Here is a 22,762-nt window from a genome sequence, read left to right as displayed (position 1 = left end):
AAAGGCAGTGTTAAGAAACATTTTTTAATAAATACTCTCATACAAACACAACAATAAGCTATACATTTACAACTGTAGTGAATATTGCACATAACATAACACCTACTCGTTAAGCGAACACATTACCACGAGGTTGCTAGTAAGTCAGTAACTAACATCTATTTACAAGTTGGTATTAACAAAAACATAATATAAATCTTTGAACACAGTTTTGTACATCTACTCTAACCTATCTTTGATTTGTGTTACGTTTGGTAGTTATTTGCATTCTATTGATTGATATGTGGTTTTTACGGTGTTGCATGTTAGAACCGTAAGATAGCAAATGTGAGGAGCATGAGGGCGGTGGCCCCGACTGGTACGGAGGCCGAGTTGCAGCCGTCTTCGAGGCACGAACATACCTCCTGTCTGCCGCCGAAGCCTGAACGCTGGTAGCAACGGCCCTGAAATGTTAGGTCGATTAATTAAGCTTAAAGTATCTAGGTTATGTTTTAATGGTCGCGGAAGAATTCCAACCAATACCCGCGGCCCCATCATTAAAGCGGCTCGACGGAACACAGTGGGGTTTTAGTCGGTAAGAATCCGACATAACGCAGGGCGCGGCACGTCCCCGGCGACAATCTTGCAAAGATACTCCCGGGGGCCGTGGGTATCTTTGGAAGATTTCCCCACTATAAAAAAGTGGTTATGTTTTAATGAGTTCTCTTGATGTACCTATAAATTCAAGTCTAGTTTCGTCTTGTAGCGAATAATAACCCGAATTAATCTCATTGTATAGTGATTGATTTGTAGAACAGTTATTTTATCTCTGTACCGTTATTGCAATTGTTAAAAACATAACTAATCAATGACTTTCAATTATTATTTGTCTTGATTAAAAATACAGTTACTGACCGGTTACTCTACCAGAGCAAATTCGGGCAAAGGTTATTCGGATTCTTATATACGGCTAGGCAAACTCATCTACCATAAATGGGAAATGTAGGAAATGTAGGATCATATTCCCTGTAGTCATACTACATAGGCATACATAGGTATAATGTATATCTATCGATGGTAAAACTATCACCTTAGCACATACATTTTTACTATAGAATATCCAATAGTTACTGCCTATACAGGGTTACTTGTAAAACACCAGCAACCTCGCAGGACAAGATAGCTAACATCATAAGTAACAACATTTGTTCTACGACTTTTGATAATTTGTTAGATTTTATTTTCATACAAAAATAAATATTCATTTAATTTTCTGTTTGAATATTATAAACTCTACGCGCATCTAAAATTTACGTTAACAAGAAGCGATCGAGAGGGGGAAGGGGGCGTCGCGTCGTCCTTTCGATAATGAATAGAACATAGACTTACAAATGTTAGGAGAGTACAATAAAAGCTTAAAAAATCATTTAAAAATAATTTATTGCGTTATGCCAAAAGTCGTAGAACAAATGTTGTTACTTATGATGTTAGCTATCTTGTCCTACGAGGTTGCTGGTGTTTTACAAGTAACCCTGTATAAATGTCAGCTCAGCCTCTTTCGCTCTGCAACTTTTATTCCTAGGTTTCATTAATAAAAGTACTGCAATTGACGTAGGAAATATTACCTTATAACTAGTCTCATCCCATCCACAGCCTCTAATCACACGGCTGTCTGGCGGCATGCCGTTCATCTCAAACTCCACAATCTGAGAGATCTTCCTGCACATCGTGTCCTTGGGTCCGCAGGGCTGCCGCAGGGAGTCTGGGAGCTTCGCCATTAGGCACCGGGAGTCGTTGTGACTGTTACATTGGTAGCATGTGATGGCTAAACCTGGAGGAGATTAAAGGGCTTGTAGTTAGGTTCCAGAAGATATGACTAGGGTATCTTGGCCTCAAAATATATGGAAATGATTATAGGTGTCAAAAATGGTGATTGAAGTGTAAAAGTAGAGTAGTAAAAGAAATCATTAAGGAAAATTGCAATTTAAGAGAGTCAAAAAGTAAAAACAAGCGGCAATACCTAGGTATATATCTTTGCAGTTGGCAAAAAATTGGCAGTCTACCATTGAAAATGAAGACTAATAAATTTCAGAAATAAATGGGACTTTTACTTAATCAGATTTATGTTTAAAGTTAACAAAATTATACATATTCAGATGTTTATATACTAGTAACTATTATAGATTGTTTATTAAAATTTAACTGTTGCAATTATTTTTATGGAGTTGTGTCTTGTTATCTCAGTATCTGTAATCATGCATCAGAGTTTCAATTTAAAATGATGACTACTTTCTACATGAAAGCAAAATGATATATATCCTAAAAGAGAACAACTTTCTTAAAGCAACTTGTGTATATGAATCAAGTTTTATTTTTTAAACAGAATTTAAGTATTTGTTTTTTTTTTCGCAAAACATGTAACGCCCACCTGCTGTTAAGTGGTCACCACCGGCCTTAAAAACTTATTACACTGGTGGAGTTACAGATGCTTTGCCGGTCTTTTAGTGACACATACAAATTATAGACGAACCTACCATGTTCATTGTTCAGCCCTTTGAAGTAACTAGCTTTCCACCCGCAGCTTCGCCCGCGCAGTCAAAACAAAGCCCGCATAGTTCTCGTTCCCTTGGGATTTCCGGGATGAAACCTATCCTATTTCCCGGGGTAAAAAGTAGCCTATGTCCTTTCTCGGGTATCAAAACATCTCTGTACCAAATTTCATGCAAATTGGTTCAGTAGTTAAGGCGTGATCGAGAAATAGACAGACAGACAGAGTTAATTTCGCATTAATTATAATATTTAAAAATAGTATGGATATATTTCTCAATATATATTTTTAATGAACCATATAATCCAAACGATAGTAATATTTATCCATCTACACTTTCGCATTTATAAGCATCAAAAGCTTACTTTCCTGGTTTCAATTAGATATAGATATAGGTTTTTTATAAGTGAAATAAAGTTATTTTTATTCATGGCATTGTGTATCTACTGAAACTTTTTTTTTATTGTTAAATCCAGCAAAAAGAGCAGGCGACTCACCTTCTGCAAGGTTGTCGCCGCCCATGAGCTTTCGCAGTGTCAGGGACTCTACAAGCTTTTTGCTGGTTTTTAAGAGAGGAATAGGCTTTCTTCTTGAAGGTGTTCATGTCGTAATAATAAGGAAACACTGAAGCTGGTAACTTATTCCACAACAGCGTAGTTCTTGGCAGGAAGATTTTCAGTGCAGCTTTAGATAAGGAAAGAGATGCTCATGTGGTGAATATAACAGTTGATTAGATTAATCAACAAGATGAATTCTATTTTATTTTGATACTCGTAATAAATAGTGCAATTGATAGAATAATATATAATCGATACAAGTATGTCCTTGACATTGGCTTTTATAAATATTTCTATGCGCATGATAAACAATATAGCTCCAACCGTAAACCTAAAAATATTTTCACGAGTAACCTTCTAATGGTTTTGGTTAGCGAATTGAATGGCCTACTTTTCGACGTGGGATAAGTAATCATATTTACCATTTGGATATCTCTACTTTCTTTGTATCAAATGAAAACATATGACCAAATAGTCTTCGGTAACCTAAAAAAGGAAATGAATGGCATTGGATGCTCTAAATTTTTGGTTAATAACTTAATAATATAAACAATGGCATTGTTGCTTCATATATTATTTTTTAAAAGATACTATAAGCAGTGCTAAAATGTTACAACATATTGACTAAATATTAATTTTTCACACTGAACTTAAAAGCTCTCAGGCTCTCAGCAGCAAATTTTCTATGTATCTCATTTATTGTCTAATTATATCTTATCTATTGTAGCAATTTATCAATAAAAATATATCAATATCATAAAAATAAGAAGACTATGCAAAAAAGGTTAAGTACACAATCGAATGGCATCTCATTCTTTAACAAATTGGTCGAAGAAAGTGCATTGAAAGCAACACCGGAATTCACAAACCTTGCTGGAAGATACTACAAAGGACGACGAGTACGCACACCCAGGCTACTCCCATAGTGGTTACGGCAGGATGATACCAGTTTGTACCGAACTACAACACCGCTCACAGCTCCACACTAACTGAAACTAGACGACGACCGCACGTTTACGGCTAAATGTACCGCGGAGTACACTTATTCAATTGCTGTAAGGAAATTACTTGATATATTGTGGTATCGATAATTTTTTCGTTTCAAAACTGTTTGAGTCCCGCTGGGTTCCTGCGTTTGAGATATTTGTGTCACGGGAGCAGGGGTGTGGCGAGATAGGGACTGGGTTTATATCATACCTAATATTAATTTATCAATAGACATTCGAATATATATTCAATAGAATACGAATTCGTTTATATTCACCTCGTTATGACAGTGTTGTAGAGTTTAGGGAAATTGACTTGGGATAATAATATTTCTTTAATCTTTTCAGGGTTCAGCTTATTGTTGATCTTTACATTTCTATACTAGCTGTAAGATAACACTCGAAATAAAAAGATTTAGGAAAGTGTATAAATGTATCATCATCTAGTAAATATTTATAGAACTCTATCTATCGATTTCATGAGCTGCAGTTTTTAAGATTAGATTATATTGATCAGTTGAAGGTTGTCATAGAGTTATAGTACCTACTCATCCTTGACTAGGTGCTTCGCCAGAATCACAACAGGCAAGAATATTGTTCAACTTCAAACTTCAAACCCGACTGAAAATTCTGAGCGATGAAAATTGCTCATTTGTGATGGATCAGTCGTTTCATCATCATCTTCATCATCATCATCAGCCCATATACGTTCCCACTGCTGGGGCACGGGCCTCCTATGAGGGGTACAGGCCATAATCCACCGCGCTGGCCAAGTGCGTGTTGGCGGATGACACATGTCGTCGAACTTTTTAATAAACCTTATTTGACAGGATTCTATTACCAAGAATTACTAAAGGTTTGTTAACCCATTGAGCCCCCAGCAGCCCGATCGGTCCACGACACAATAGATTTTCTATTGTGTCTGTTATTCCGGGGTCTGAGTTATTAAAATACTCTCAACAATATTTTTACGCTAAAGCATTGATAGTAGAACTTATAAATGAATGTTGTAAGTCAATTCAGCTCCACCCACTATTGTCTGCTCGAATGAGCTGTTAGGCTAATGACTCTTTTATCTGTATTTACTAGCTTTTACCGCTCATTTCTATTAGAGAGCTCATAATTGAGGTACTATGAAATTTGTGAATTCAGGCAATTGTGAAAAAGGTATTTGAATATTGGAGTTACATCATATTTTATGAATTTTTAAAGAGAATAAATATTTAGGTTTTGTCTTTTGAGTTTTAATATACGAGGTTTAATATACGATTCTTATAACCACCACCGTACGTTCTGATAAAAATAATTTGTGTCCTCAAAAAATGTTTAGCCTTCAAAGTTTGAGAGTGTATTTAGTACAAACGATTTTTTAAAATGTGTAATTGTAATATGGTATACGGTATAACGAAAGAAGTGGGTTAAAATCCCGTTTCAGAATACAGTATTTTGTTATTTTAAAAAGGGTCTAGGATATTTTACCAAGATCTCAAATTATCCTTTCATCTCGTTTATATCAATATCTAGCGAAGTAAAATGCCGAAACTTATTCATATCGGACTTGTTCCTGAGATTAACAAACAAACAATCTCTTCAGCATATTAGTATAGATGATTGAAGTATAGATAATTAGGGTTGCCTTGCTTTCATAAAATATATAACTTAATATATGTATAGGTGCTCCTATGATGGATTATACCATAATCCACGACCCTGACCAAATGTAAATTAGCAGATGGTGATTTATTCTACGATTTCTACCTAGTGATCTCCCATTTTTTCCTTCCCTTCGAAATATGGACCAATATCAAAATAGAGCAGATAAATTGAAAAAGAAACTTGCCGTTTTGATCCTATTAGCTTCGAACCTCCGACCTTTCGAAGTGGAAGACCAGTACTACTGAGCTAATACTGGCTCAATCTCAAACTCAAACATGTATTTATTCAATTAGACTTCTTCTAGAAGTACCCTTGAATCGTCATAACATAACCACTTAAAACCGGCTACTCGGGCATTTGCTTTGCATTGCATAATTTTTATGATTTGAGGTATTTTGCATAATACCTCAAATGATAAAAATTATGCTCTAATTCACAAACAGATCCGTTGCGCAAGCTAGTGCACATACCTGCTACTGATGACCTATAATCAGGTACAACAGGAGACAGGAGGGGAGCAGCTTCCTGCAATCAGCTGCCCTATCTCCCTAGATCTCGTGTCAAGTGCACATTTCCGTGAGGCGTTACTAGAGATAGGGTTGCCACCTGACACATTTAACTTTAAAATAAGATGAAAATGAGTGTGGCTATGACCAAAGTAATTTATGTTATCTCATAAATTGAGTGATCATTGTTCCTACATCCACGGAAAAAAACAAGCGCAAATGCAAGTATTTCTGAAGCTGTTGCGTTATTCTGCTACATGAGCTCTAGTATCCATCTATCCCCTTATACTTTCATATTTACAATATTACAAATATTTTGTGACAAAAATAAAAAAACATGTCCATTATTAGCAAAACTATAGATAAACAAATTTTCCTGCTAATAACGACCTTTTTAGACCTTTCAATAACGATGTTATCATGTTAGTGCTGGACCATTTGTTAGGTACATCTTACACCGAAGATGTAAAAAATCGATTGTAAAAAACGGAGGTATACATTAGGCGTAAAGATAATGTCAATATTGGTGTCCTTATGCAAAATTTTACATAGGTAAGTAAATACCTAAAAAATATTCCAGCTTGACAATAGACCTACGTTATCAATAACAATCAAACATCACGTGTTTTCTATCTTTGGAACATCCAAGTATTGTGCCCCTCGTAAACCCAAGCAATTGGAAGCTATTGAGGTAAAAATAAAACTCGTTTAGACTGTACCGTGAATGTGAATTGCATAATGATAGCTCCATAACCTAAGACACATGTCTTCAAAGGTACCTAGATCTTAAATAAAAATTCTACGTGTAAATAAAGTGGCATTTCGTACCAAATTATTACGTACCTATACCTACAGAGTAATTCTCAAATCCTAGCTTCTATATAGTTTATACAACATCGACAAAGGTCTTATTAAAACACATATACCTACCTACGTAGTCTCCACATACGTACTAACAATTAAGAACGGATGTATTTGTTAGGCTATGGGTCAGTCAACTTGAAATGAAATTGGGAATTGGTCCCTCGAGACATTGTTCTCTCCGTTCATACCGATTCAACTTGAAACAAACCACATCTGATCAAAAATACTATGGAATCAACAACAGTATAAATTCAATTAAACGCATCACTAACCTTTATTAATGTTTCCTTTGCACTTGTCCTCTTTCTAGGTACTTGCCCAGTGTTAGAACCGAAATAATCTAGTTATCTTTTGTATCCTAGATTCAATGAATGAGTGTTATATACTGCGGTAATTCTGTTTACTCAGTCAGTTTGTAACCAACTTTACTAGTCCCATAATGAAAAATTACATTTTCGTTCATTATCGAGAATCACAAAATTGGCAAGAACGAATTTATTGCGCCTGTTAAAAGAGAATACGCAAATCTACAGTACTTAAAGTGTTTAATAGTTGCAGGCGCAAAATGAATACACATACTAGCGCCATGTCTGGTTCATTACATACAAAACTGGATTAATGCCATCCGACTACCAATAGATGCCGCTAAGTGTATCATTTTAACCAGCAAAAAATAAAATTAGATTTAATTGCAATTTCATTGCTTTTTATAATTTTTTACATACTTTTGTAAATGGAACCTACCTATTTAATTTCATTTTCGCTCGATTTTAACTAATTTTACAGAAAAGTTTATATTCAAAACAACGCCATCTCATGAAACTACTATAAACAAGTTATTCTCCTCCGATTTGGCGATGCTAAACGAATAATAGATGGCACTACAGACTTTTTACGTTACTTTTCACGTTTTTAACACAGACTAATAATAATATTATCACAGACCACAGACTAATAATAATATACTACGTTTTTAATACATAGTCTCATTGCCTTTGCCACCTATAAAAATATTGTAAATGGGTTAAAGCCGTTATTTATTATTACAAACTGCGTTCCTGTAGCGGCCTATATTAGGTAGGTACCTAGTGTATTGATAATTTTCATACGAAAAATGAATTGTCGGAAAACTTGCGAGATTGTGTGAATATTTGATTGCAAGATCTCATTACAAAATAATATACAACCACAGACTAATAATAATATACTACGATACAACCTATACTTAAACCGTAGTAAGTATATTATTTCTAGTCACATTTAATTATATATAAATTATAAATAAATATTAAAGGACAATATTACACAAATCGACCTAGTCCCACAGTAATCTCAATTAAGGCATATGTTGTGGGTACTAGACGACGATAAATATAATATCACAGACTAATAATAATATACTACGTATACAAATAATATAATATTTTATAAATACATATATAGATAACACCCAGACCCAAAAACAAATAATCAAGTACATCACACAAATATTTGCCCTGACCGGGGATCGAACCCGGGACCGTCGGCTCAGTAGGCAGTTACTTTACAACTGCGCCAACCGCGACGTTAAGAATATCAAGAAATCATCATTAATGATAATAAATCGAAACTAAAGTTAAATACCTACCTACGTCATCTTGTTTTATTTTCTAAATAATCCTATCAGATTACCTTTATATGAAGTATGAACCAAAAAGTTTTGAGATTTAAACCGTAGAAAAGGTTTTGAATGATCCTTTGCGTTTTTTTTTCTTTATGCGCCTAAAATTAAATATTTCGACATCGATTCCCGAATGAAGTATTTTTAACCGACTTCAAAAAAAAAGGAGGAGGTTATCAATTCGGCCGGTATATTTTTTTTTTATGTATGTACACCGATTACTCCGAGGTTTCTGAACCGATTTACGTGATTCTTTTTTTGTTCGATGCGGGATGGTGTCGAATTGGTCCCATAAAAATTTTATTCGGATAGGCCCAGTAGTTTTTATTTTATGAGCATTTTTGTCTGTAGGTATTTGTAAATTTTGCAAGTGCAAGTTTGAAGTCGGTTGTTTTTAACGCAGTTATCACTTGTCCCGTTATAAAAAGTAGCCTATGTTCATCAGGTAGGTATAATTTTTGCTTCGAATGATGAAAGAATTTTTCAAATCAGTCCAGTAGTTTCGGATCCTATCCAATACAAACAAACAAACAATCAAATAATTTCTGTTTTGTAGATAAATACGAAAGTTACTCCGTCATAGTAGGACAAAATAGTGGGACCACGAGAAAATAGGTATTCCCGCACGCGTCTGAACCGATTTTGACGGAAATTTCGATATATGTACATTGTACATACCTACGTTGAAAAAGGACATCTCAATTTTGTTGCATAAATAGGATTCAAGGGGTAGGAACAGGGATTGAATAAGGCACACGGTTGAAGCCGCAGAATGAAAGTTGGTAATTTATAAGATTAATTTATTGTAAAATAAACTACTTCATTTTACTTAAACATATTCTATTTATCATTCATTGACTTATCATAAACTTTTGAGTCTAGTACCTAGTTAAGTACCTATTATGTGAAAATTTTGAAAAAAATGTTTTCTTTAGGAAATTATTAGCATTAATTGATTACCTTGTCTTGTCATTAATTTATTTACCTACTTGGTAATAATCGGTCGAACACTTGTTTAAAGTTTATTTTCCTTGTCCTTTCCAGGTAATCTAAATTATTTAATTTTTGCAGTAGGTAATTAATTCATTTCGGCTTGAACAGACAAGGCCATTAGGTGAAGCGAGATTGCCAAATATGGGTGATCTGTAGATATACATAATCCACAAGGAAGCATCACATTTGCTGTAGCTTCTTATGGGTAGGTGAACGAAGTAACCAGGTCTGCAAACTGTAAACAGCTGTCCATACCCAAGCACCACTCAGCAGCTTTCAAGGGTAGCTTTCGATACAATGCCACTGTGTTGGAACAACATTCCACCACCATTAACCAGTTTGACAAATATTAATAATTTTCGTTTCCAATACCGGAAACATATTTTAAAATCCTGTTCTAAACCTTAGTGCATTTGTATCGAATTACAGTTTACACATAAACTTTAATTAAATATTTATTTTATTTACTGGTTATAATATAACATAACATTATATAGACATTTATTTTCTGCCTATTTATCATTATACTTAATTATTATAAACATTGTATATGTTAACGGAAATGTATGTAATCCGTCATTGTATAAAATTCCTAGGAAATGTATGTAATTCCTAAAATCGCACGGAAATGTGTGAAATAAATCATTTTATAGTACACATTTCCTAGGAAATCTATACATTTCCTAACTAACAATCGGAAATGTAAAACATCTAAGATATTGGAAGGTACGCGGGACGAGGGGTATGTATGTCGCAATCGGATTGTATAATCCGCCGAATTACAAACGGCCGGCATTTTGTAATATGCCAAAAATTCGTAATCAGAATTTTTTGGTTTGGATAAGGGGGTGGGTTAGGTTAGGTTCGTGTTTTTTAAAACTATACAGAAATAGGAGCCCCACTTCGTGGGGCTCCGTCGGCTCGCGACCGTCTTTTTGTAGAATTTTTGAAAAAGACGAATTTCGGCATATTACAAAATGCCGGCTGTTTGTAATACGGCGGATTATACAATCCGACTGCGACATGTACACGGCACGACGGGTCAGCAGGACGAGGGGACTGATTACTTACCAAATGAAAATTTGATTTGATTGAATATAAGTTGATTTAAGAAATGTTAATTAGTAAGATAATATGAACATATTGTTATTAGCCGGGGCGGACTGCTAGTTTATTATAAAATTGGTCTCATTCTATTATCACGCCGTTGCATTTCGACTTATATTCGGATCTTAAGGGTGCTATTACGGATTTTTACAAAAACACGCTGTTTTTCGGTACCATTTTAACTTAAAGCAATTACACGTGAGAACATAGTAATATCTTAATTTAAAGATAATATATTCAGCTCTACGTTCATCTTATAAAAATTGTACGACGTTATACAAAATTGTCGCTGAAATACGATTTTCCCAGCACAATAATCGCATAAAATGCAAAAAAATGGGGTCTAAAACGGTACCATTTTAAGAAAAGTAAAAGCCTAATCTATCTTCTTACCTATACATTATTGAGGGATATATAGTCCTTTATAGATTATGATAATTTTTTTGTATCTAAATCAAAATTTTATTTCAATTATTAGCTAAATTAAAAATACTTGTTGATTTCTTCATACATTTTGCTCTCGCGGGTCGTCACTCGTCAGACCGCGCTCAGAAGCGCTCTTGGAAGGACGGGTGTATCGCTCCTCGTCCCAAAAATAAAAACGAATAAGAAAAAGATTATTGTGTGTGCACTGTCGTTTTTGTGATTTGAAATATTTGATACTTTATAAGTAAGAGTAAACTGTATAAGTTTCATATTCAAATTATTTGTAATTTAAAATTATGTTTTAAAAATTACGTTGACTGAGATCCCCTTTTTTATGGGTTGTTGAACGGATTGGTGGGGTAAAGCAATTTGACAAAACTTAAATCCAAAATGGCGCCGACGAAAATTTTACATCTTTTCGTCATGGGTGTCATTTTCATGGTTTTTGGGGTAGCTATTAACGAATATGAGGTCAAAACTAAAATCCAAGATGGCGCCGACAAAAAATTTACATCTTTTCGTCATGGGTGTCATTTTCATGGTTTTTGGGGTAGCTATTAAACAATATGAGGTCAAAATTAAAATCCAAGATGGCGCCGACGAAAATTTTACATATTTTCGTCATGGGTGTCATTTTCATGGTTATTGGGGTATCTATTAATGAATATGAGGTCAACATTATAATCCAAGATGGCGCCGACGAAACTTTTACATCTTTTCGTCATGGGTGTCATTTTCATGGTTTTTGGGGTAGCTATTAACGAATATGAGGTCAAAACTGAAATCCAAAATGGCGCTGACGAAAATTTTACATCTTTTCGTCATGGGTGTCATTTTCATGGTTTTTGGGGTAGCTATTAACCAATATGAGGTCAAAACTAAAATCCAAGATGGCGCCGACGAAAAATTTGACATATTTTCGTCATGGGTGTCATTTTTGTGGTTTTAGGTGTGTCTCTTTAAATGATGTATCTCTTTAAAATACTCATACTCACTCATACTCTGTTTAGGTTATAGCTTTGCATACGCTACGTACGTAAAAAATACTTATAAAATGCCAGGTGTATCTTTTTTTTCAATTAGATTAATTCATAAAACTCTTTGTGTACACGGTACACCCCGTAAATGCAACCCGCCCAACTTTGTCACTCGCACGTGAGCTATCGTTTAATTATGTTTTCATAGACAAAATAATCACATTAGCGAAACGGTATATGCCGGCTGCACGAAGTTAGAGAAGAAAACATGGATTTTCAGAAAAAATTTAGCAAATTTTTTTTTATGTAATTTTGTTGTTTAAGTATTTTTACGTGATTAGGGTTTGCAAAACTACAAGTCCCTTAACACTTAGTATACCGATAGTGGGGCACCCTGTATAGTCGAATTCTTATATACTACGAGAGAGAGAGAGAGAAATAATCTTAAAGAGCATTGAAATAAATGTTTAGGAATCGTCGTTGGCGCCATCTTGGATTTTAGTTCTGACCTCATATTGGTTAATAGCTACCCCAAAAACCTTGAAAAAGACACCCATGACGAAAACATGTAAAATTTTCGTCGGCGCCATCTTGGATTTTAATTTTGACCTCATATTGTTTAATAGCTACCCCAAAAACCATGAAAATGACACCCATGACCCATGACGAAAAGATGTAAATTTTTTGTCGGCGCCATCTTGGATTTTAGTTTTGACCTCATATTCGTTAATAGCTACCCCAAAAACCATGAAAATGACACCCATCACGAAAAAAAGTCAAATTTTCATCAGCGCCATCTTGGATTATAGTTTTGACCTCATATTCGTTAATAGCTACCCCAAAAACCATGAAAATGACACCCATGACGAAAAAATGTCAAATTTTTCGTCGGAGCCATCTTGGATTTTAGTTTTGACCTCATATTGATTAATAGCTACCCCAAAAACCATGAAAATGACACCCATGACGAAAAGATGTAAAATTTTCGTCGGCGCCATCTTGGATTTTAGTTTTGACCTCGGGTAATAGCTTCCCCAAAAACCATCCACATTTGCAAAATATGTGTTTGCTCCTTAGGAAAAGTTCAGATTTCCTAGGTAATGTGACGAATCTAATTTATTTAATTCGGACCGTAACTCGGAATAACATACATATAACATACATACATATTTTCTAAGAATTGTATACAATGCCGGATTTAATACATTGCCGGTAACATAATAATATGTATGATAATTCTTAAAAAAGTACATATTTTAAACATTTCTTAAAAAGCTTCTAGATATTGCATACAATTCCTAGAGGTTTTGTAAAACACACACTTTTTTTAAAGTTAGTTACTAACATACTTATCACAATAATTGTACCTACCTAGTTACTTATAAAAGTATAAAAATGAATTTTTAAAATTCGTAATAAATTAAAAATAATATCAAGTATGAAGATGGTCTATAAAATGGAATGCGTTATGTTTACGTGAGCGTGATGTTCCCGCGAACCACGTGGCGACGTTAGATACCTAAATTTGAGTAACGCAGATTTGTGACAGCGTCCTTAAACCACTAGGATTTGTATACAATTCCTTGATTTCATACATTTCCGGTAACATATACATAATTACATTTTATTTATTTACATTAAGTATATACATAATTACATACTGATATTATATCTACCAGCTACCTATATTACATGTTTTAACTGATGTATTTATTTATTAGTATCTATCATATAAATAGAAATATATCTTTCACATAATATACTCATGTTAAATTATCATTATATACAATTCTAGACTGAAACTCCAATAGTCACTTGGGGTCACTGAAAATCAGTGGTGGTAAGGTATTAATCACATTGCCATCATATACTGAGTTGGCTCCATTTATCAGGTCACTCACTTCTTAGGAATAAGATTATTTTTATTTAATTATTTTTCTTTTTATTTCTTTTTGTTTTTCCTTTGTTTATAAATGTATCTCGTGTTGTGATCTTGACAATAAATGTGTTTTATTTATTTATTTATTTAATGTCTCTTACTGCATGCTTTTCATGCAGTTGTCCGCACCATATGTATTGTGGTCTTTGTCCATACACACTTTCTCCAAAGCCCTGCTTTGGTCATGTTTCATGTATAAGCTCCTGTATAGTAGTAAAATTTAATCAAATATTTAATTCTTATTTCTTGAAATTTGGTATAGTATTTTTTGTGTGATACAAATCAAAACCAACAGTCAGGTTAGGTAGACTACAATTTACAAAACTGGCAGGGTTGCCATGCAATGGTTGGTGGTTAGTGAAACACTTGACTCGACTGTAAGCTTGTATTGAACTGCTTTATGCTTAAACTGTAGAACAACAGGACTATATATTCTAGATGCACACATACAATAGATTACACACTACACAGTACACTGTAAACTGTAGAATTAATATTAAAGACATAGTTCATTATATTTTGTAGTCTTTGATTATTTATACAACAGACTAGAAATAAATACTATGTATGCGATTATACCTATTCTAGCCATCCATTTTCGTGTTCCTTAAAATTAAGTACATCTTAGTCAAAGGGCAACTTATTGTGCCCTTGCCCGTAATGCACTCATAATTTCAAGTTGAATGTTTGTCATTCTTTATGTACCAAACACAGTCACGGCCACGGCGCTCATTCCATTTTACTGGTATTAAAACAGATGAAATCCTTCATGATCCCATATCCTTCTTAGTAGCAAATGTAGAAATCCCTTTCTTGTGTCTACAATGTTTTTGTGGAGAATCGTATTATTATTTACATTTGGGATGGATTAATTCTTCTCCTCTCTTGAACAAATTTGTTATTGCGAACGTAAGCAATAAGTCTGTAATAAAACAATCTTATATTGGGTTACAAATCCATAAACCAATCATTAAAAAATCATGTTTGTAAAAATTTATGTTCTGAGAAAATATCAGTTTACCATATAAAGCTTATTTTCTGCCTGTAGATTCTACATAACCTCACAGTCCATCCATAAACCATATTTAGCACTTATTTTTTAAATATTAGTCAACAATTAAAAACGAAAACAAACAAAGCTTCTCGTTTTGGTTTTGACAGAATCTCGTAAATAAAGTGAACTAAATACCAGTCATAATAATGTACTCTGTGACTAAATAAGTCATTTTACTTTGTTTATTTAAAAATACGAGTAGGTAGGTATTTATTTTTATTATTATGTTGATTGACACTTGACGCCACAGACTTGAAAATAAAAGGTACGTGTACATATATTTACATTAGTGCCATCTAGTGGCTCTGGAAGGAAAAGAACTTCAAGTCTGTGTTTAACGTGCCATCTAGTGTGTTAAAAGCAAAAGACCAAGAGATATAATCGAACATGTAGTACGTTTTTTCCCCACTGGCGCTTTAATTGCGCAAATTCATAGTGCAACTTTTTTTGTATGGAGTGAACCGTCTGTTGTATACGTAGTATATTATTATTAGTCTGTGCTAGCGCTAAACGAAACACTATTCTCAGCAGTGTAGCACTTTTGTCTATCTTCAGTTCATGTAAGTAATTAAATTAAATTGTACAATAATTATTTGGAAGTGAATATATTATATTGTAGTAGCTTCATTAATTCTGAAGCATCATTTTAAAAGTACACAGTAAAGTCTTGTTCATAAATTACAACTACAATAACAAAATTTGTTACATTTAAGTACACTGCACACTAGGGAGCGTTATAATCAATATCAAAATATGCTAAAAAATTAATTTGATGACATACCGCCAGATGTCGTTAAAATAAATAAAACACACTCCATAATATTATATTCTATAATAAATCTGAAATACCCAAATACCATCGAATTCTTAGCCAATTTACAGAACCCTTTTGCATTTTGCTTCTTGCTAATAAACTGATTTTCAGTTTGAGTTTATCAAATAACTCTATTTAGATACTTATGTACAATTAGTATACTCACCTATCTAACTAATATTAATTTCATTCATTCTTAATATAACACTAATATTAATATAATTTTGGAGGAGGAGGACACGTTTCTCAAAATTCCTGTGGAACGCTTGCATCGCTATCAATATTGAGTAGTTTCGATTTTTTAAATTACCGGAAAGTTAATATTCTCATCAATAAGGAACATCAACAGGAAGTCACATGTCAAAATTCCTATATAATAAATCCCATGTGGAAGTCACCGACCTTTTGCTCTCAGACAGCATTATTAAAGTAAATTGTATTTTGTAATACCGTCGACGCCGTATCCGCTGATCTCGCAAATTGTGACTGGCAGCCATCCTCCCGCCTCCGTAGTCGGTACCTACCTTCATATCCTGACACCACCAAAATTGCATTATATTGTTTTTTTTACATAACGAAAAAATAATACATACAGACAAAGACATACTTTTGATATTACAGAACATATTACAGCTTTCTAAGGTTCTTCCGATAAATTATTATTCATATTTTATAAAATATCCTCAATGATTTTTTGTCCTTAGTGTTTTAATATCGTTGTATAATATATATTTAAATCCATCGTAGGTAGATCACTTTTATATAGAAAATATATTTAAATATATAATTATAGAAAATATATATAAATATACATTAATATATTTAAATATATTTTCTATATAAAAGTGATCTACCTACGATGGGTTTTGATGAGACTTTATACGTAACTACACAGTATTCAACTAATTAATTGTTTGTCCCTTTATAATCAAGCATGAATGGAATTGGCCTATCAAAAGCCTGAAGCCTTAAATTCTTTAATTAGAAGACAAATTTTAATCGTTCAGAAACATCAAAGAACTATCGCGTGTCATTTACAATTTACTTGTAATTTGTTAAACTAAACTGAAATTAAACAGTAACTGTTCTAGGACTTATTCTGGTTTTTTAAGTACTTTAAGTCATACTTATTAATTATTATATTAATATGTTTTGTGAGGTTATTCGCATCCCATAGTGCTAGTGCCATACTGTGCTTAAAGCTATATTATATAACTTACAGTTGTACAGTTTTGGCAAAATCTGGGAAATAGGAGTGTAACTGAAATATTTTTATTCTATAAATTTTAGTACCTTAGGTACAAGCGGATAGTGTGTGACGTTTATACTTTACTTGCTTACCGCCCGCGGCTTCGCCCGCTTTGTCTAAAACCTAATAAATTATATACTAAAACCTTTCTCCTGAATCACTCTATCTATTAAAAAAACCGCATCAAAATCTGTTGCGTAGTTTTAAAGATTTAAGCATACAAAGGGACGTATAGGGACATAGCACAGGACATAGGGACAGAGAAAGCGACTTTGTTTTATAGGTACTTAATGTAGTGATTACATCATAATATTATAGCACTGTAGAATCTCGGCTCTTTAATCGTATGTTTGAATACCAGAAAATACTTATTGATGTTGTTGCCATTGGTAATTTAATAAAATATTACAATTCATCGATGTGAACAATCAGAACTAAATAATAAAACCTCATTATGTAGAGTTATAAATAAACCTATTTATGTAGAGTTGTAAATAAAAATTTGTCAAAGATTTGAAATTTGTTCGAAATTTTCCACAATGGCCAATATGATCGAATTTTGCCGTATCAAGAGATAACCACTTGGATAACCATAATAATATATTGACATCAAGTTAAATAACAATATAAGTATGAATGCTGATGTAAGATATATTAGGTCATAGTGCATCATAAATAAATAATTAATTGAATTAACATTGAGATTATTTCTTGACATTGGTTTAATTTTAAATTAGTTCCTATTGGATCGTCTTTTAGATCGTCTCGTTGATAATTTGCATAAATATAAAAAAGGTGTAAAATAGCATAGCTTGGTTATGTGCAGCCGACTCAGTTTGACCGACTTTCATTGTAAAGCTTTATAAATTTACAGAATAAGGATGTTTATTGTCACTTCTAATAGCTTTATTCGAACCTCCGAGCGGGTCCACTTGTGGTTCAGTTGTTGGTGACCATCTGACCAGTGACAGTAAAAAGGTCAAGTTGACGCATAAATTTTCCCGCCAATTTTCAAAAATGTTCGTTTTATCTGTGGTGTGTTTTTTTGTGGTAGTTGAAGTAGGTGAGTTAATTTGAGGCTTCATTTTATTTTATTTTATTAATTCATGCTTGCGACCATTACATACACACCTTAATTATTAATCTATACATATAATAAATCTGTAGAAGGGTAAGGTAATTCTGTACATTGAAAATATTGAAAAAATAAATACCAGGGGGTGTTACTGGATCGATACCAAACCCAAATATGTGATAAAAAAAATTTTTGTCTGTCTGTCTGTCTGTCTGTCTGTCTGTCTGTCTGTCTGTATGTGAAGGCATCACGTGAAAACTAACGGTTCAATTTCGATGAAACTTGTTATAATTATACTTTATTATCCTGGGCGTAAAATAGCCTTTTTATCCTAAAAAAATACGTAGAAAAAAATTAATCTTAATTTTTCAGTTTTATCCATAGACGTTGTTCTCTAGAACCGCGAACACACGTTGCGTATTATTATAGGCCTAGCCGTATTTGGGTCCAATAGATATTTATAAGCTGATGTCATTGTCAGAGTTACTCAAAATGGAGAAATAAACCATCCACGCGAAGACCGACATCCGCGCGGACGGAGTCGCGGGCGGAAGCTAGTACTTTCATAAGATAACAATATTTAAATATTATTTAAGGTACATTTTTAATCTTCGGTAAATACTTATTACAGGGCGCTGAAAATATAATTATTTAAATCATTTTTGCCAAAAACGTACGATTTAATCAAATAATAATCAATTTACATTAAAATAATTTATATCTACCAATCGACTGAAACTAAATGATTCTGCTAAGAGAGGGATAAAAGGATTATCAAATTAACCCATTCATTGCAATTTGATAATTTCCAAAACAACATTGAATACAAAAATTCTATGAAACCCTTCAGCCGTTTAGGTTCAGGTTGGAAAGGCGAAAGTTTTTGAAAGAAGTATAAGAGCTATATTTTCCGAATAGTGCTTCATTTATCTATTAAAATAGGTACCTACTGAACAGAGCCAGCTTTTTTTATGAACTAGAAACTCGAGCATTTGATGAAGTGAGCAAATCTACGATATGACCTGCATGCAATATAAATGTATTGTTTTATATTATATTAAACACTTTATTGTGAATGAATGCAAATACATTAACGTAACAATATGACATTAAATATAACACAAAAGGTGGCCTTATTACTATAAAGTGATCTCTACCAGGCAACCTCGAAACTAATGTACTTACTAAGCTAGAATTGATATGTTTTGTATGCAGATGTATACCAAACATATAGGTACTTTCTAGCTTAGTAGCGTAGGTATCTAAAATTGTGAAGGCTATATAAATTTAATGTACCGATAATAATTTCCCAGGCTCAGCAATAAGATGCTACGACTGCAACAGCGCCAACAATTCCATGTGTCTCGACCCCACGATATACGACGTGGAGAGCGTACAAAAATACCTGAAGACCACCAACTGTGAACGGAAGATCATGGCCGGACAGCAGAACGACAAAATGTTCTGCCGGAAAATTATACAGACTAGTGAGTTTTAAACTAAAATATTTTATTAGACGACTCAAGTAGAACTCTTTAAGCGCTATTTTCATATAACGTATTACGTAGAATACTTCTACTTCGTTCAAGCGAAGAGAACTGGCGAGCAGCAGCCGTGTGTATATTTACACGAACCATTTCGAGCCACCATTTAGAACCTCACAAAATATAAACAGTATGTAAAACTAGCCTCATCAAATTATGGGGTTCAATAGGTCATTAGTTGTTTGCTTTGTGAAAATAATTATATTATTCAAATTAAAAAAGTTATATTTTGGAATAAACATTGTTCTCTAAGGGAAAATAAAACAATTGAGTTTTCAGTCAACCTAAGAACTTGATACATCTTTGTAAGTAAATTTCTGGACTGTCTGCAGAACTTGGCACACATTTAGATCTCATTTCTTTTTTTGGCAAATTAAGTCAACGATTGAACTCGGCTCCAATTTTTACATTTATGTTTTTGGTGGGATTAATATTTACTATCGGCTAGAAAAGCATTTTTTTATAGAGAACAGAAGACCAGTATAGCTGCTCTTATAAAATTACGAATTATGTCAATTTTACATTTTAATTACTCTTAAAGCATAATAAATGCTTTGAACAGTAGATACTATTTACCTACTAAAGGTTACCAACCCATATTTCAATACAAGTTTCAGGACTCAGCACCAAATTATTGTTCCAGTCTTTGCAGGAAGCTCTTTGGAAGCTGTTAGGCCTATTTCTCTACCCTCTAGTGTGCTTATTGGTAAGGACAATTAAAGAAAATATTGTTTTTCCCCAGTTCTTCACAAAGGCCACGACGCGGAGGTCCGGGTAACTCGCGGCTGCGGCTGGGTGAAGCATCACCGCGACTGTTACAAGGCTGACAACGAGGACCACCTCGAGACTGTCTGCCAGTGCTTCACGGACGACTGTAACTCAGCGCTGGCTCTCAGCGCTGCGACGGTTTTGCCTATAAGTCTGCTTGTTATGTTCGCGCAATAAAATGTTTTTTTGGATTTTGTGGTTTTATTTTTTAGTGTGTTATGTAAATGTATCTTTATACTCTTTTAGACTATAGATTAAGGTTATTTAGGCTTTCTTTGTGAATCAAAGCCTTTTCTAACTATAGCCTTATATATTTATCATATTTTTTAATAAGTACTAAAATATTATAACGTACTTTTCCGTTGCAATCAGATGACGCCGCGACGGGACCAGTCGCTTGAGAATATAATTATTTACTATTTATCTGTAAACATCCTAACAAGATAATTATTTTAATTGCTGTCTTAACAAGTCACGGCCTTTGTAAAGGGCTTTCGTAGATTAAGATGGATGGATTGACAAGAATGTTTAACATCTTTTAATTAAATAATTAGCTAGGTTAATCACATATGATAATATGTTTGCGATAGATCTCTTATTACTGTAATTAGTGTAATTTATACTTTGTATTGTTACCTCTTGTCTCTTGATTGAACTGCAATCTAGCGAAAGTCCAAGCGTAGGCAATTTTAGGTATAAATAGAAAAATATTATATACTTACTTGTCATAGATAATTTTGACTATAGAAAGTTGGTATGTTCTAAAATACATAATATTAATAAGGTCGACTATAGCGCCTAGTTTTATGTATAGAGACTTGTATTATGTATATCAATAAAGTAGGGTATCCTTTTGTATCAGTATCTAATGGTGGTTTTAGTGAAATCGTTAACATGAGTTAGTAGCCGTGACCATTTCATTGTGTTGACCAAAAGTATATACTTTTGACAAAAGAATTGTTATGGTGAATGATCTCTTTGTAATCCTACTCGCTACTGTACAATGTATTGTAATATTTTAATTATGCTAGTATGACTTCTAGTTACACAGTATATTTTTTTACACAGTAAGAATAATTAATGGTGTACTCTTAACTTAAAGATATTTCACAGTCTAGCCGATGTATCATAATTATTCTATCTGTTTAATTTTCTTTTTGATGTATTGATTTACAAGAAGCAAGGTTAACATTAAAAAAAAATAATAAGTAAAAATTTCATGAATTTAATTTTGGTGAAACTTACATGTTTTATAACCGCGCCATCTATTACATATTTTTACAACCATTTTAATGCGTTAGTTCGCGAAATATTTCATAGATGTCCATTTGAATATACATTTTTTATGTTTAGTAGAAAAAATAAAAGCTATTCTAGTGAGTTCTAGTACCTACGTATGTAATTATTATTTAGAAATATTACTATTAAATTTTATATAGTACCTAGTTATAAACTTTTTAATAATATTATGGTCAAAATCTTATGGTCATACGGTCATAATAGTCATACCTATATATGCCTACTTGAACTTAAATACTTAATTATTGCTTTTCGAAAAGGACATAAAACCGAAAAAGATTCTCAATTCGACTATAATATTTTATTTGTGTTAGTTACCTCAGAAGTTCATAACTTTTGACTGAGTGGACCGATTATGATGTTTCTTTTTTTATTTGAAGGCTGGTGCCTAGCATCTGGTCCTATATTATAAGGCCGCAAAAATAATACGTTTATTCGTGATCTCTTAGGAATATATAGATTTACATTGATTATTGAGTTGTATGTACCTAAGCCGTACATACATATTTATTATTTTGTTTTGTAAAATATGCAATTTCACATTTAATTATAATTGTAATTTTCATTTAAAATTTAAGAATATTTAGCTGTTATGATCAATGACACTTAAATTTATTAATCTACTATAAAGTAAAATTTTCTGTTACTAAATAAAAAGAAAAAAAAATACCACCGTTTGTCAGGTGTGGGGTTCGAACCCACGCTCCCTCTCGGGAACCAGAGCTTAAATCTGGCGCCTTAGACCACTCGGCCAACCTGAC

At 33.2% G+C, this 22,762-nt stretch overlaps 2 protein-coding genes and 1 non-coding gene across 3 annotated transcripts; 1 reads left to right on the top strand and 2 right to left on the bottom strand.

Moving 5' to 3' along the window:
• Positions 1-10: 10 nt before the first annotated feature.
• LOC123698163 lies at positions 11-4,108 on the bottom strand. The gene is made up of 3 exons (XM_045644761.1): positions 3,954-4,108; positions 1,605-1,810; positions 11-443 (listed from the first exon to the last, which is right to left on the bottom strand). The coding sequence occupies exons 1-3, from the start codon at positions 4,006-4,008 to the stop codon at positions 306-308; spliced, it is 399 nt and encodes a 132-aa protein (XP_045500717.1). The 5' UTR covers positions 4,009-4,108; the 3' UTR covers positions 11-305.
• A 13,958-nt stretch (positions 4,109-18,066) lies between these two features.
• On the top strand, positions 18,067-20,893 carry LOC123698137. The gene is made up of 3 exons (XM_045644732.1): positions 18,067-18,378; positions 19,704-19,877; positions 20,677-20,893. Exons 1-3 carry the CDS (start codon positions 18,333-18,335, stop codon positions 20,877-20,879), a joined length of 423 nt encoding a protein of 140 aa, XP_045500688.1. The 5' UTR covers positions 18,067-18,332; the 3' UTR covers positions 20,880-20,893.
• Positions 20,894-22,678: 1,785 nt separating this feature from the next.
• Trnal-uaa lies at positions 22,679-22,762 on the bottom strand. The gene has a single exon. It is a non-coding gene; the product is annotated as a tRNA-Leu (tRNA).

The sequence above is a fragment of the Colias croceus genome, chromosome 15 (assembly GCF_905220415.1).
Source record: "Colias croceus chromosome 15, ilColCroc2.1".
NCBI lineage: Eukaryota > Metazoa > Arthropoda > Insecta > Lepidoptera > Pieridae > Colias > Colias croceus.
Note: the sequence above shows the minus strand (reverse complement) of the source record. Positions and strands in the feature narration are given on the sequence as shown.